General features: G+C 38.4%; 1 protein-coding gene across 1 annotated transcript in view; it reads right to left on the reverse strand.

The window, feature by feature from the left end:
* The window catches only part of LOC124721982 (dedicator of cytokinesis protein 7), a 274,882-nt gene that overhangs the window by 173,564 nt on the left and 84,841 nt on the right, over nucleotides 1–16,477 (reverse strand). Inside the window, exons 9-10 of the mRNA XM_047247149.1 lie at nucleotides 11,509–11,702; nucleotides 4,049–4,229 (exon numbers count right to left, since the gene is read on the reverse strand). Of these exons, the coding sequence (XP_047103105.1) occupies nucleotides 4,049–4,229; nucleotides 11,509–11,702 (375 nt within the window). The remainder of the gene's footprint in view (nucleotides 1–4,048; nucleotides 4,230–11,508; nucleotides 11,703–16,477) is intronic.

Consider the following 16,477-nt stretch of genomic DNA (forward strand, 5'->3'; position numbering starts at 1 on the left):
AAACAATGAAACTACAATTACAAGTACACACTACAAGAAAACAATAATAGTATCAAACTGTGCTGTGGAATTTGGAGTGGAGGGACAAGAAACTTTTCATATTTAACAACTACTTTTCAGTAAACAGACTACAATATTTAAATTGGTTCAAATAGCTCTGAGCACTATGGGACTTAACTTCTAAGGTCATCAGTCCCCTAGAACTTAGAACTGCTTAAACCTAACTAACCTAAGGACATCACACACATCCATGCCCGAGGCAGGATTCGAACCCGCGACCGTAGCGGTCGTGCGGCTCCAGACTGCAGCACCTAGAACCCACTCGGCCACCCCAACCGGCTATAATATTTATAACACTCTGCATCAACACCTAACTGTTCTCAGTAGTCTATGTTACATCATCTTTCACAAATGGCTCAACAGGTCCAATGGTGTACGGTGTTTATGACTTCATATGATGATTCAGCTCAGAAAACTAGTACCCCAGGAACTACTACTGAATATTGCATCATAGAGATGCCTTCTTGTACAGCACATTCAGATTCCTCACACATTTTCTGTTGGGTAGAGATTAGTTGATGCTGCAGAGCACTGAATGGTATTCATGGCCTGCCAACAGTTTTGAATTACAGCTGTGCAAGACTGAGCAAGGTATCAGACAAGGTACCTCCGCACAAATTTTGCTAGACATTTGTGCTTTTACAGGGACAGGACTCATCAATGATCACAATGTAATGCCAGTTTACATGTGTTCTTGACACCATTATGTAACAGAGAATATTTGCAGATGTTGGTGTGTTTTCGAGGTTGCGGGAGGGGAATTAATGTAAAGGTCAAAGAGAGGATAATGGTGAGTCTTCTATCAACAGCACAATTCTGGTGTGATGAATGGCAGTTTGCTCTAAATGGAGAAAAATGTAAGTACATGCAGATGAGTAGGAAAAATAAACCCATAATGTTCAAATACAGTATTAGTGGCATGCTGTTTGAAACAGTAACATCATTCAGATATTTAGGCATAACATTGCAAAGCAATGTGAGATGGAATGAGCAGGTACAGTCAGTAGTAGGAAAGGTGACTGGTTGACTTCAGTTTATTGAGAGAATTCTAGGAAAATGTAATTCATCTGTAAAGGAGACCACATAAAGAACACTAGGGCAACCCACTCAAGTGCCGCTCATACGTTCGGGATCCTTACCAGGTTGAATTAAAGGAAAGTGTTAAAGCAATTCAGAAACACACTGCTAGATTCCTTAGTGATAGGTTCGATCAACAGGCAAGTATTACAGAGAAGCTTCATGAATTAAAATGACAATCTCTGGAGGGAAGACAACATTCTTTTCATGAAACACTATTGAGAAAATTTAGAGAACCAGAATTTGCAGCTGACTGTAGAAAGATTCTCCTGCAGCTAACATACATTTCATTTAAGGGCTTCAAAGACAAAATAAGAGACATTAGCAAATCATACTGATGCATACAGATAGTCGTTTTTCCCATTCTCCACCTGAGAGTCAAACAGGAAAGAGAATGTCTAATAGTGGTACATGGTACCCTCCACCATGCACCATTTGGTAGCTTGCAAAGAATTTATGCGGATGTGGCTGTAGATGTAGATACAAATGTAGATGGTTCAGTTTGGGACCAAATGATCTCTCTATGTCAAAGATTTTTGAGGATTGTGTATTTGCATGTTCCAGAGACTTCTGCTCAAGCAGTGTGTTCTTTATCTCATCCACACCTTCCAACATCCTAAAATGGTTACATATATTCAAGTATCAGATTATTTTATCAATTCCTCAAACTACAACTGATTTCTGAGTAAGAATGTGTCTTGTAGATCACAATGATAGACTCAATGATAAATAGAAAATTCTAGTTTTGTGAAGCAGACATTGGTGGAAGTAATGCGATAACATAAGGAACCAAGCAACTGGTAAACTATATAAAGTGGTGAAAAGTATTGCTAAAAACTATTTGTTATAATAATTATGTGACAAAGTTTTCACACAGTATGAGCTTGTAGCACTTTTAGTCACTAGAATTCCATATACGGTAAAGTGACTGTGTTATAATTCATTGTCAACTGATTGTACATTGTAATGAGCTCTGAGACCACCGATTTGCTGTTAAATGTATGTTATTCTTATATCCATCAACGATTGAAGAAAACAACTCACTGAAAAGCAGAAGTGTTGAGTTGTCAATAGGGACACACAAAAGCTGGCACCATGCAGGGGCCCAGTCATGTGTATGCACATGCTTACGTGCGTGAGAGCGTGCATGCGTGTGTTTTACACAATCTCATCAAGGGATAAATCCAAAAGTTAGTAAGTTTACTTTCTTTTGCATGTGCTTATTGACAACTCAATGCTTCTGCTTTTTGGTGAGTGGTCTTCTTTAATCCTAAGGTTTTTACATTCGACAAGAACTTTCCACGACCTTTATTATTATATTCACAATTTTCATATGTTTGTGAAATTTCTTTTGGTATGACTAAATGCTCTGACAGTGATGATGTTAATGTAAGCACTCTACATTTCGCCATTTTTGTATCTTCTGAATAAATAATGTCCTAGTAACTCACACATCATTTTACCTGCGTTCATGACATTCAGTTGTTACCTGACAATGACCAAAGAAGCCTAAAGCTGGTCTTTGAGCTAATAAATATAATTTTGCAGAACATTAGGAAATGATTCTTATTTAATATTTTTATCATGTTCTGCAAGGCACCAACTGAAAATTCATTTAATGTTATTATCTTACTTTCATTAACATTCCCGTATTCTACAGAGAAAAGCCTCTGTTGACCAAATTTCAGTTGATACTTTTTGTTCATTGTTGGTCTCTTCAAACTGTTTTGAACTGAATACTCAGGTTTGAAACACATTTTTGTCCTTATTCTCCTTATTGTACAACTGCAAAATCTAAATCATGAATACTGAAAACCATTTTGTGGGTAAATTTGAGAACAGCAATAATTGAATTTGATACAACAAAATAACATATTGAAATTTTCTAAAAAACTGATGTTCAGAAACATCAGCTGAACAACACTGTAACTGATGGATTAATGAGCTGGAAACAGTTTAAATTTCTACCCAATTTCTGCATATGTGTGTCATTGAATAGTGTGTTGTGCTAGTGTTGGATACACAGAAAGAGAAATGTTCATTTTCAGCATACTGAAAACTGTAATCTCTCTCTCTCTCTCTCTCTCTCTCTCTCTCTCTCTCTCTCTCTCACACACACACACACACACACACACACACACACACACACACACACACACACACACACACACTTAACTCCTTCGTGTACATGACTCTATGAGACCTGTTGTGTAGTAAGTTTTAACTGCAAGTAATCATGTTGCACATGATCAGTAGTTGTGATGGTGTAGCAGAATGTGGATTACAAGTACTGTATCGGTTCAGTGTCACCCTCCCATCAGCACTGACTCATCCCCAGTAAATCGTTAAATTATACCAACTAGTGACAAGCAGTTTTTCTTCTAACCAAAAACTGGATACAAAAATATGAAGTGCTGATAATGTGAGTTCGCATCTACCATGCCGACCAATGGACTGCAGCGAGGAGCACATGTGCACTTTACAATGATACTGTGTGATGGTATTTTGATGTATGGGACCCGTGTTGAGATTAGATGTGGGTAGGCCCACAAGATAGAGGTAATGACTGTCTCCCATTGTGTTTAATGAGAATACATCAGTTTTCAAGTGCACACTCACAGTGACCTTAATTATTGCAAAAAAAACCTATATTCCATGAATATAATAGCAGCCCGGAACCTGTTGCAGTATTCCCTGTACCCATACCAATCAGCTTAAACCATTGGGTTATGGTCACATAAATCAACAGGGATGTTTCGGTCTCATACAATGGAATGTAATGATTCTCAATAAATACTACAGATAACTTTTCTCCATACACCATCAGAACTAAAGTGATTATACAGGAAACAAAATAAGTATTTTTCTACAGTGAACTTAATACAAAAAGAAGAACTGCAGTAAAAAATACCTGGAAATGGTTTAAGTTTTGCTAATTCTGGAGTCAGACAGTTTTTTAATTCTTCTGGGCATGGCGAAATATCAAGTTTCAATGTCCCAGGTATTGATTTTAACTTTTTAATAACAGAACATGGTCGTTTCAAATCTTGAAGAAACTTGTAGAGGTCTTCATCCCTCAAGCGATCACTTTCCTTTAACCAAAATTACAATAAATACAGATGACAAAATACATCACAATATAAAAGTAGCTCCTATACTAGTAGATACATGACAGGAAGGTACAACAAATTGCAACAGAGATCAATTAACATCAAAATTGCTCAAATTACAGCAATTTACATGCTGGCCAAATAAAATGACAACTATAGGTATAGTATCTCTACATGACAATTTTTACTGTGTGGTGTATGCCCTTATGGTATGGTATTCGCCTTCATTCACATTATGAATGGTGAAAAAACAAAGGACAGCTGCAATATTCAATATGCCATCATCAAATGAATGGTGAGTATGCAATTGCATTAAGCTATCTGAAGGTGGGTGAATATCTAAAATACTGGGTGATTATAATTACAGTTAAACTTTCAAAACACTATAGAAGTAACACCACTGGTCAGAATGGCGTCAAATTGCAATGGAATATTATCGAAAAAGGGGGAAAATGTATGGCAGAAGAAAAAAGAAAAATACAGTGTGAAAATTGATCAATAGATGACGCTGTATGTGTCAGAATATATAAATGAAAATAACTGTTATGCGCACGACCCACTGAAGTTTGTATACGGCTTTTCCTCCTTTTGCGTTTGCGACATTTGCCATGACTGTCTCACTGCAGGATCGCGCTCTGCTTATAAAGCTGTATTACAAGACTGATGACTGTGCACATGTTGCTGCAGAAGTTCCAGACACTGAAGGGTTTGAAAAAAGGTGTTGGTCCCATGACTGCCATGGGTCTGGAGAAAGTGATTTGGAAATTCGAAAAGACAGGTTCTTTTGGTGTGCAATCTGGTAGAGGGAGGAAACAAATTTATTAGACATCAGTGGAAGCAGTGGTTACAGCAATGCAGGAGGAGACGAGTGGTGGTGTGCAAATGTGTAGGGCTAGGAGAATTGCCCAAACACTGGATATACCCTTGAGCACGGTCCGTAAAATCCTATGAAACATCCTTCTTTGCTATCCATTCAAAACTACCCACGTGCATGAGTTGCTTCCTGTTGACCTGCCAGCAAGAGATACCTTTGATTTAGAATTTCTTGCTCACGTGGAAGTGGACAATGATTGGCCATGAAAGATTTTGTGGACAGACAAAGCCCACTTCCATGACAGGATATGTCAATACACAGAACTGTCGAATATGGGAAACAGAAATTCCACATGCAAATCAACCAGTACCATTTCACCCTGAAAAGGTCACTCACTGTGAGGCGCAGGTTTATGGCATCATTTATCATACGGCCATATTTATTTGAAGAGACAGGTGCTTCCGGTCCTGTTACCTGTACTGTCGCTGGTATGCGCTACAAGCGTCTGTGCAATCACATCATTCTCGCTCTCCAACAGCATGGATACGTGGATGGGATCATTTTTATGAAAGATGGCACACCTCCATACATTGCAAATCCAGTTAAGCAGCTGCTGAAGCACCATTTCAGAAATGCTAGAACATTTCCCTACAGCCTGGTCGTCTTGATCCCCTGATCTTAATCTGTCCAACTTCTGGCTGTGAGGCTATCTGAAAGATGATGTGTTCAATGCTCTGATTGAAAACTTAGCTGCATTGAAGGCATGCATTGTGCGACACATTCTGAACATGACCCTGGAAACAGTTTGATCAGTTGTGCAACACGCTATTTCTTGATTTCAGCTTGTTGCAGAAAATGGTGGACAGCATTTTGAACATGTTTTGCACCAGTCACAGGGACATTAATAACCCGATTCGATTTTGATTGATGCTTTTTATGCAGTTATTGGCCTCACGACAATTAAAAACCAATGTGATTGATGCTTTTTATGCCGTTTTTTGTCTCAGGACAACTAAAAACAGATTTTTCCCATCCGATATGATACAACCCTGCTGTGGTGGATGGGCTTCTGTAACTAACAGTATCACATCAGTACACCCATGCACACTGGGTAGTACAATTTGTTTAACGTCAAATGTACACGTTAGGCATTGTTGGATGATTCATTTGTCATTTGTAGTCTACCACTATTAAATTATGATGCTTACAGCACAATCTATTGTTATATTTTGTGACTCTATTTTTCTTCTGCCACACATTTTCCTCCTCCTCTGATAATATTCCATTGCAATTCGATGATGTTCTGACCATGGTGTTTTTTCTACAACGGTTTGAAAGTTTAACTTTAATTATAATCACCCTCTATATCATGGCATAAAGAGTGGCTAGGTACTGTAGTTCATCAAATGATTTAATCCACAGCTGTAGTTCTCAGTCACCATTAGCATGGATAAAATAATAAGCATTAGAATTGAAGAATTGATCCTCAAGCTCAGAAATGAATGACATAAGTAAACTTTCATTCCTCATCTAAGGACCCACTCAACAAGGTTACCCATATTAAACAGTTGCCAATATTAACAAATAATAACACACTTAACAAGATAAGAAAATCAGAATTTTTAACTGTTTTCTGTGTTGTTTAACTTTGATGACAAAAAATTTGATTTAAATAATGAACGAGAATGACGTATTCTCAAGCCACTTGAAGTGGTTATAAGAACTATGAAGTGTTCCACTTTTGGCCTACAATAAACAAAGGAGATGTGGCTGACAATAGCACAATAGCCCACATACATATGTAAAGAAAATTCAAATTATGCGGCACAGTGAAAATTGAATCATTACAAATGTAACTCAGAAAAACAATTTTGTCATCATAAAGAAAACATATCATCCACGCACATACATGCACAGATATATGTATTTGGTCAGTGCACAATTTGGTAACAGATTAGACATATGTTGAACACTAAGGTGGAGGTTGCCTGTACAAGGTATTTGACATCACTTGAAAATGGCTGTGTGAGGCCAAAACTCGTTATATACGAGGGGCATTTGAAAAGTCCATGCAAAGTCAGAGACATGGCATCACCGGCACGTATCGAGGTCATGTTTACTTAGTAACATCTTTGGAAAGAACACACACCAAGTTTCAGCCATATTGGTCTATTTCTTTGTGTTTGGCATTCGTGTGAATCAAGGAAGTCGAGTGATTGTCAAAAAATGGACGAAAAAGAATTTTGTGTGGTGATTAAACATTACTTTATGAAAGGCAAAACGTCTCAGGAGACTAAAGATAAGCTTGATAAACATTACCGGGACTCTGCACCTTCTATTAGAACAGTTTATAAGTGGTTTCAAAATTTTCAAAGTGGCCATATGGGAACAAGTGATGCTGAACATTCTGGATGCCTTGTATAGGTTATGACTCCACAAATCATTGATAAAATCCATGATATGGTGATGGGTGACAGAAGAGTTAAGGTGTGTGAGATTGCTAGTGCTGTGTGCACCTCGAATGAATGGGAACATAATATTTTGCATTAACATTTGGATATGAGAAAGCTATCCGCAAGATGGGTTTCACCATTGCTCACGCTTGACCAAAAAGGGAATCGTGTGAAGTGTTGCAAGAATGGTTTGCAGCTGTTCAGCAAGAATCCACAGAACTTGAAGTGTCATTTCATCACTGTAGATACATTACTATACTCCTGAGACCAAATAATAATCTAAACAATGGGTTACCAAGGGAGAATCTGCACCAAAAGAGGCGAAGACCATTCCTTCAGCTGGAAAGGTTATGGCGACTGTCTTTTGGGATTCACAAGGGATAATCCTCATCAACTATCTGGAAAAGGGTAAAACTATTATAGGTGCACATTATTCACCATTATTGGACTGTTTGAAAACTGAGCTGCAAGAAAAATGCTGGCGATTGGACTGCAAAAAAGTCCTTTTCCATCACGACAATGCACCAGCACACACCTCAGCAGTTGTGGTCACAAAATTAATGGAAATAGGATTCCAACGCATTTCACATCCCCCCTATTCTCCAGACTTGGCTCCCTCGGACTACTATTTGTTCCCTAATTTGAAGAAATGGCTGGCAGGCCAAAGATTTTATTCAAACGAGGTGGTGATTACAGCAACAAATAGCTATTTGGCAGACTTGAACTATTCCTGTTATTCAGAAGGGATCAACAAATTAGAACAATGTTGGACGAAGTGTATAAGTCTAAAAGGAGACTATGTCAAAAAATAAAAAAGGTTTATCCCAAACATGTAAGTAGTTTTTATTTTTTCACGGACTTTTCAAATGCCCCTCGTACACTAAAAGTACGGGAATATCATTAATATAGTAAGCAAATTAGTTGTGATACAGGATCATCATTACAGATAGCCTGTTGAAATGGAATATAAGAAGAGTCAATCTTGTTAATAATGAATACTAAATGACATATGCTTTTAAGTTTTGTCAATGTACATATAGATACCAAGAATTAACTTACATTCTAAGAAACAGGTCAGTAACTGTAAACAAAGGCAGTGATGAATAGGAAAAGAGAAACTAAATTTGGAGTACAATGGGTAAGTGGCCAAACTTTTTTTTTTTTTTAATATGCCACCCCTTTTGTGCCACACACAAAGTATTATATTTATGAATGTTACAGCCTTTTTCAAAATGTGACTTCTGAAAATGAACTTTTTAAGGGAGTAAAGGTACTGTATGGCTGTTGTAGGTACATCCATTGTTTAAAGAACTTTCTACATGAGGTTTTGGTGTAGGCAACGTGCATTATTCTTATTACATGCATCTGTGCAACAAACACTTGCATTTTCAACTTCATATTACACCAGAATATCAACCAAAAGACACTAATGAATGAAAATAGGAACTGTAAGTCAACTTTTTGACATGACAAATCCCTCAGATATAGTTGGGAAAAACAACTGGAAAGCCAAAGCAGCATCCCCTTGCTTCAAATTGTCAGCATATACCATATTAAAACTGAGACATGTAAAAAAAAGGAAGATGAAATATGGCCTTAAAAGTTAAATCTGGAGTGCACTCCTGCATTAAGTTAGTCAAACATGAAATAGTCCTGTACCTCTTAAGAAACCGAGATGGAGATCTACTCCAAATTTAGTGTACAATTTTGAAATGAACCGTATCAGTTAATAATAGGCAGTCCTTTACATGGACTCCAAAATCTCATGTTGGTCATGGTCGATTACAGAAATAACACTCCGTCAGTGGGCAGCAATGGTATGGTGTGCAAATATCTATCATGTGGCTATTGTCTGATAGGTTTGCCTATCACAAAACGTTGCCACCACATGCTAAGTGGCAACTCATTGACCTTGGTGCAGAAGTGTGGACTAACCCTGATCCTAAAGCCTTCGATAGCCCGCCTAATTCCCACAAGGTGCACCATGTAAAATATTTTTAAATAGGTGGGTCCTGCAGTCCCACACACCATGGTGGAGTTTCAACATAGGGAGACTGCTGATACTGCAGACATTATGGCTGCACTAAAATGCCAGTTCCTACATATCATATTAGCTGGGTGGTCTGAGATGCCAATGCAACAACTATGTGATAGGGAGAGAGGTGTTATCATTCTGGTGACCACACACAGCTAAGTAACAAAGTGTAAGCCAGATGCAAGAGTAACTATTCAGTATCCTGATGCTACAAAATACACCAGCCAGAGTACCTGAAATGTAAAGTTGGGACATCACCGAGCATTCAGGAAAGCTTGCCAGATAGGAAAAGCAGGCCAAGTGATGTCACTTGCCCATGGTACCATAATGAACATGGGCCTGTCTTGCATAAATACTACACATTTCCAGAGGAAGTATCTCAGTTTGCAGCCGACCAGCCTGGAGGAGGGTCCTATGTCAGTCTTCCAATTGCTCATCTAGCTGTCTGTAAGATCCTATGGAACAGCAAACCCCATTGTGGGAGTCTCAGATGCTGTAAGATGCAGTGCCACCATAGATGCTGAGTCTGATCATTGGGTCACTTGAGGGTCCTACTACAGGCGCCTTCGATTCTGATGGTCTCCAGTTCCTGTGTGGGCATGAGCAGCCACTCTTCCATCATTGTGGGAGGAGTGCAGTCTCAGCTGCCCACCTCCTGCTCCTGAGAGCAGACTCTGCTGTCACAGTCTGCATTTCCTGTGTGCTGTCTACAGTGTGTGCACACATACTCCATCACCCACATCTGAAGCTGTCAGCCACCTCCGACAGTGCGATCATCATGGTGCGATAACTCTGTGAGGTCAGTGTCCTTATGACGAGAATGGTGCTGACGCCACTGACTCAGGCACCATCACAGCGGCTGGGGGTCAAGTTCTGGTCAGCACATACCTCGGTGGACACCTGTTGCTGGCACACCTGCCAGCACTAGTTGCCTGGAATGTCAATACATCACCGATTGTATTTTATGGACAATAAATGTTTGATGTCTTAGCATTGTTCTACTAGTGCCCTGTGCTCAGCACCTAATAGGCATCAATCCACTCCACACTGCAACCAACGAGAGTAGAGAGCCCACATCCAGCGTTGACAGCCCACTTCATTGAGTACTGTAATGGTCCAAAATGGTATACCCATCCTTTTGGGAAGGCTTTCAGATGAAGAACTGGAAACCAATTCATTCCCACTAAAATAACTGAAGCAGCTGGTGCCCCAGAAGTTTTCCACTAATGACCATTTTGCTCATCGCCAAGATTCCCTTTTGCACATAATTAAACTCAATAAAGACTTGTACATTGTCACGGTTGAAGTGATCCAGCTAAATACACCTCTCTCCCTGATACACATTTCACCACTGTGTTGTATAGTGGTCACTGAACATGCACAGAACTTGTGGTAATAGAGAACAGCCATTTTTCCCTTGATCCATTAGTGAGTGGAACAGGAAAGCAAATGAGTAACAATAGTACAAGATACTGCCACCGTGCACTGTATAGTGGATTGTGGAGTATGTACGTGGATGTAGATGATTGAGGACTGGTGGTGATGAACAGTGCACAGCTCAAGAACCTGTATTTTTTCAAACCCAAATACAGTTATCATTTCAACTGTTACAAATTACTTTTTTATATACTATTTTTGAAAATAATCAATCACTCATTAATTTCCAGAATACTTTGCAAACATTTCATTACCATCCTTATTTCTTTAGAGAGAGAAACTGCGGCGGTGGATGTGGGGTGAAGGGGCAGGGGGAGGTAGAAAAGGTGGAGGAGGGGATTATAAATACAGCGCAAACCATTCCTGCACTCTCTCTCTCTCTCTCTCTCTCTCTCTCTCTCTCTCACACACACACACACACACACATACACACACAAAAAATCACTTACATTGGTTTTCAATACACTGAACACCAATAACAGTACTTCCTCAGTTCTGACCTAAAAAGTATTTGGTACTGACCTGCTTAAAAAAATTAGACACAGTAATGGTGACTGGACGAAAAGTATCAAGATTGGAACCAAAGTCATCAGGAGACCAACTACGACGCTTTTCCAAGTTGCTGCGCCTTTCTAATGATCCTCTTCTTGTTAAAGACCCCATATCACTTGCACGTTTTCTGAACTGGTCAAAGCTGTTGCTGCTAGATTTTCGGTCTGTAGAAATAAATCACAATTCTTTTGCATGCTGTCTTAAGTAAGCCAAAAGACTTAACAGAATAGAGAAGTGTAGCTCTCAGTTAACAAAACAAGAACTTTTCCCCTCCTTGGAAAGTGATCATATCGTGCAGTGTCATTAGCACGTCATTTCACACGATTTTGATCTGCTTTTAGTGCCTCAGGGAACAGCTTGATCAATAATTTATAATGACGAGAGGCATTAATTGATCTAATGTTACACGTCACTGATGTTGAAATCAGGTGAAAATATTTGTTAGTAGTGACAAACTGTCACATAATTCTCGACAAGAAAGGAAACAGGAAAGCACTGAAAATAAACACTCTGCAGCACCTTTTGCATGTATTTTTATTTTCCTGTTTTCCTTTATTTTGTCTTTTTCCATTCAACTACTAAACATGTACATTCTTTTTGTACCACACGAGACAGAAAATGTATCCTAGCAAAATCTAACAAGAATGTGATGCTTTTGGATTGGCACTCACATCAGTTCCCAAGTTCATCCTTTTATCAAAGTTATCAGACATTTGTTATGTGTCACAGCTGGGAATAAACAATACAAATGTGGAGTTGAAATAATGAATCTAAACCAAATAGTTTGCACTACACATGAGCTGAAACAATTTTCCAAAATTTTATGATATGCATAGTCTCTTTTCTTAGCAGCTTAATCTTCAGAACTTCAGTTAACCACTGAAGGACAGCCTTTGCTGTGTCAATATGAAAATACTCCTATATATAAAATTATAGTAAATTTTAATAAAAAAAACGTGTAAAATTATGGAAAAAATACATGAAGGATTTTAAGTATGTTTCATTTAATTGATAATGTTGCTCCTCCTCCTTTGCCAGTTAGATCACAACAAAGCTTCTTAAACTAATTTACTGATATGCATACTGAAATGTTGCAAGTGATCAATTCTCATCATTCCCCATTGCCACTGCAAAATGGGTGTATTACTTAATGGGCTGTGGCTTCAGCTGTATTATATACTGAGGTGACAAAACTCATGGGATAGTGATATGCACATATACAGGTGCCGGTAGTATTGTGTACACCAGTTACAACAGGGCAATGCATTGGTGGAGCTGTCATTTGTACTCAGATGATTCACACGAAAAGGTTTTCAACATGATTACAGCCACATGATGAGGATTAACAGACTTTGAACAGAGAATGGTTATCTGAACCAGATGCATGGGACATTCAATTTCAGAAATCATTACAGAATTCAATATTCCGAGATCCACAGTGTCAACATTGTTCCAAGAGTACCAAATTTCAGGCATTACCTCTCACTAAGGATAATGCAATGGCCAATGGCCTTCACTTAACAACTGAGAGCAAAGGCATTTGCTTAGAGTCTTCAGTGCTAATAGACAAGCAACACTGTGTGAAATACCCACAGAAATCAATGAGGGACATACAACGTATGTATCCATTAGGACAGTGCTGTACGGTAACAGCACAACATTGCTTGCAGCGCCTCTCCTGGGCTTGTGGCCATATCGGTTGGATCTACACGACTGGAAAACCTTGGCCTGGTCAGATGAGTCCCGATTTCACTTGGTAAGAGCTGATCATAGGGGCCGAGTGTGGCACAGACCACATGAAGCCATAGAGTTAAACTGTCAACAAGGCACTGTGCAGGCTGGTGGCGGCTCCAGAATGGTGTGGGCTGTGTTTGCATAGAATGGACTGGGTCGTGGGGTCCAACTGAACTGATCATTCATTGGAAATGGCTATGTTTGGCTACTTGGAGACAATTTTCAGCCATTCATGGACTTCATGTTCCCAAACAATGATGGAATTTTTATGGATGACAATGCACCATGTCAGAACATTGGGTTGGACAATTTGAGCGAATGATTTCACCATCCAGATCGCCCGAGATGAATACCACTGAACATTTGAAGAATTAATTTAATTTCTTTAGTATTCTGGTGCATTTATTTTTAATCTATTCATTGAAGTAGTTTAAGAATGTGACATGAGACACTTGTGTTTTTAAATGGTTTCAAAATTGTCTAGTTTGAGATCTTTCAGATAAATATATTATACTTTTCAGTCTGTTTCTATGTAGTCCGTTTTGTGGCATTTTTCTGCTAGATAGTCTGTGATTGCTAACTTCTTATGTTTTAGATGGAATGCAGCAAAGTGTTCTTTGAATCTAGTATGAAAAAATCCTCCAAGCCTGAACTACACATAAGCAGTCACAGTTCTGGCAGTTGACTCTATATAGTCCAGACTGCTTGAACTTACTATAGTGATTTGGTTTACTGAATAACTGTTAGGTCAGTTTCTTTATTGATACCTGTATTGGTATGATACTCCATTATAATAACTGTTTTAATATTTCAGTTTCTTTGACAAAATTTTCATGAGACAATGAAAGACAAAATAGTATCACGTATAACCATTTGGAAATTTGTTTAGGGGTTACTTTGTCTTGTCTAAAATGTAAGTTGTGTTGCCATCTTTGACAATTGCGAAGTTCATTTACATTACAATGCTCTTTTGACTTGTAGTGTAACCTTTAAGAATAGTGTGTGTGTGAAGCAGTAGGTCATCAGCATAAAGCGCCAACAGTGCTTCCTCATCAACAGATACAAAGAAGGACAATAATTCAACAAGGATGGTCACATTGCACAGCACACTTGTTGAGAGTTTGCTACCTGGATATATGTCAATGTTAGAAGTAACAATAATCGTACTATGATTTGTTATACACTGGGCAAGACCTCTCTTGTAGCTACATTCACTGTCTTGGGAGTGAACTGTAACTTCCATTGGGTCATTTGCTTGGGTTTATTCCAACTGCATCTTACCTACTGTCTTCACATTTCTCAGTATTGAGCCTTACCTTGTCACAGCACACAGAAAATCTTGTTTTCAGTGATTAGTTCTTTCATATTCACTATCTTCATTCAGGTTTTGTGGTTCTATGCAATGCCCGTATTGTTCTTGACTTCTTTATAAGGATAAAATATTGTTGTCCATTCTAAAACTGTCTAGGTTTATTTTGATGAAGTTAGAACAAAACTGGTGTTGAGGAACTGGGAACCTAGAAGTGTTGTTGTTTGTCCTGTTGCAGAGGTTTGTGCAGATTTCACCTTCAATAAGGTACAGATTATTCTGAATTCAGAGCAGAATGAGTATCAATTGTCCTTGTCGCTTCTTTAGCTCTATTTACTTTCATCGCTTTCATGGTATTTGACTGTGAGCAGGAATAGTGGAAGAACTACTCCATATAGAGATGTCACTACTTAGTGGTAGCTCAAGTAACAGATGCCAATCAGTAACACTATCATTTCCATGAAATTTCACAAAAACGTAGCTCAGTACTAGGGAGTGCATATAATGTCTAAGCATGTTCTATTCTCCAACTGTATGAAAAAAAAAATCAGGCAAATCTCGTTAAGAATGGACTACCAAGTTGCAAAATATAAGTCAACTTTGGTGTCCCATCTGCTCCAGACTCAGTGCAATCACTTATATGCAGATATTATAATAAGATATCACCTCAAACAATATGTGCTGCATTCATTTAACACGTTTCAGTTTATTGCAGTCAATTCAATATGGGTGTGATCTGATGTTAAAAATTTAACAAAATAAACATAAGCATAAACTTCCCTTCCCTGTTGCAATAGGACCTTGAAGGCACAAAAAATTTCGAGTGTTCATACCTCCTTTCTTGTTAATGCCATCCGACCTTTGTCTAGGGTACATCCTGTAACATATACTGTTCACAACATGGTTTGAAATACATTAAATTAATTCGTAAAAGAGAAACTATGTGAAATTCTGTCCACTATTTGAGCTGTCAGAATCATAGTAGTTGTTAAATCAGACTGTTCTGTGCAAATCTATGGCAATCTCAAGGCAACTTTCCAAGTCCAGTCCATCACAGATGCTTACGTTTTGTCATGTTCAGAGGAGTTTTTTCCTGTACGACAGGCAGTTGCTACTTCTCAGAAATTAATTCAGTTGAAGTAAAATTTTCAGTTATCTCTAGATCAAGAATCACAGAATTTGATAACCATTTACATTTCGTTTTGGCTTCTGCTAATATTGTACGCTGCCCTTCACTATTGCAAGTGCACTGCACACTTCCCAGTATTTTCCAGAAATGATTTTACGAGGGTAAGTCAATTATTATCAGCAATTTAGTTATATTTTTGCTTATTTTGGTAGAACTGTCATTTTACATTGATGATGCATACTTTGTATATTTGTTGTTATATCTTTGCAATTTTCAAGTTGCTAGGTTAGTTTTGTTGTCGCTGCCGTGCTGTTAATCATGGCTGCTCCACTGCCTATTTGCACCAAAGAAGAGCAACATTCAGTGATTTGTTTTTTTGTGGTCAGAAGGTGTATCAGAGGCCGAAATTCATCGAAAACTTTCAGTACAGTACAGGAACAGTGTTTTGCCACAATAGAGTGTCTACGAATGGATTGAAAAATTCCTAAATGGTTGCACAAGTGTCACACACGATGTAGGAGCCGGACAACTGTTTACTGCCACAAATAAAGAAATCATTGAGCATTAACATGAAATAATTCTCTTAGACAGACAATTAACTATTGACGAAGTTGCACATCGTCTGCAAATTAGTTATGGTTCTACCAATGAAATCATCCACAACAGACTTGGGTTTCATAAAGTTTGTACAGGATGGGTCCCAAAACAACTCACACAGTTGCATACACAAACGTGCTTGGACATCTGCAAAAAACATTTGGCTCGCT

Source organism: Schistocerca piceifrons, chromosome X (genome assembly GCF_021461385.2).
Source record: "Schistocerca piceifrons isolate TAMUIC-IGC-003096 chromosome X, iqSchPice1.1, whole genome shotgun sequence".
NCBI lineage: Eukaryota > Metazoa > Arthropoda > Insecta > Orthoptera > Acrididae > Schistocerca > Schistocerca piceifrons.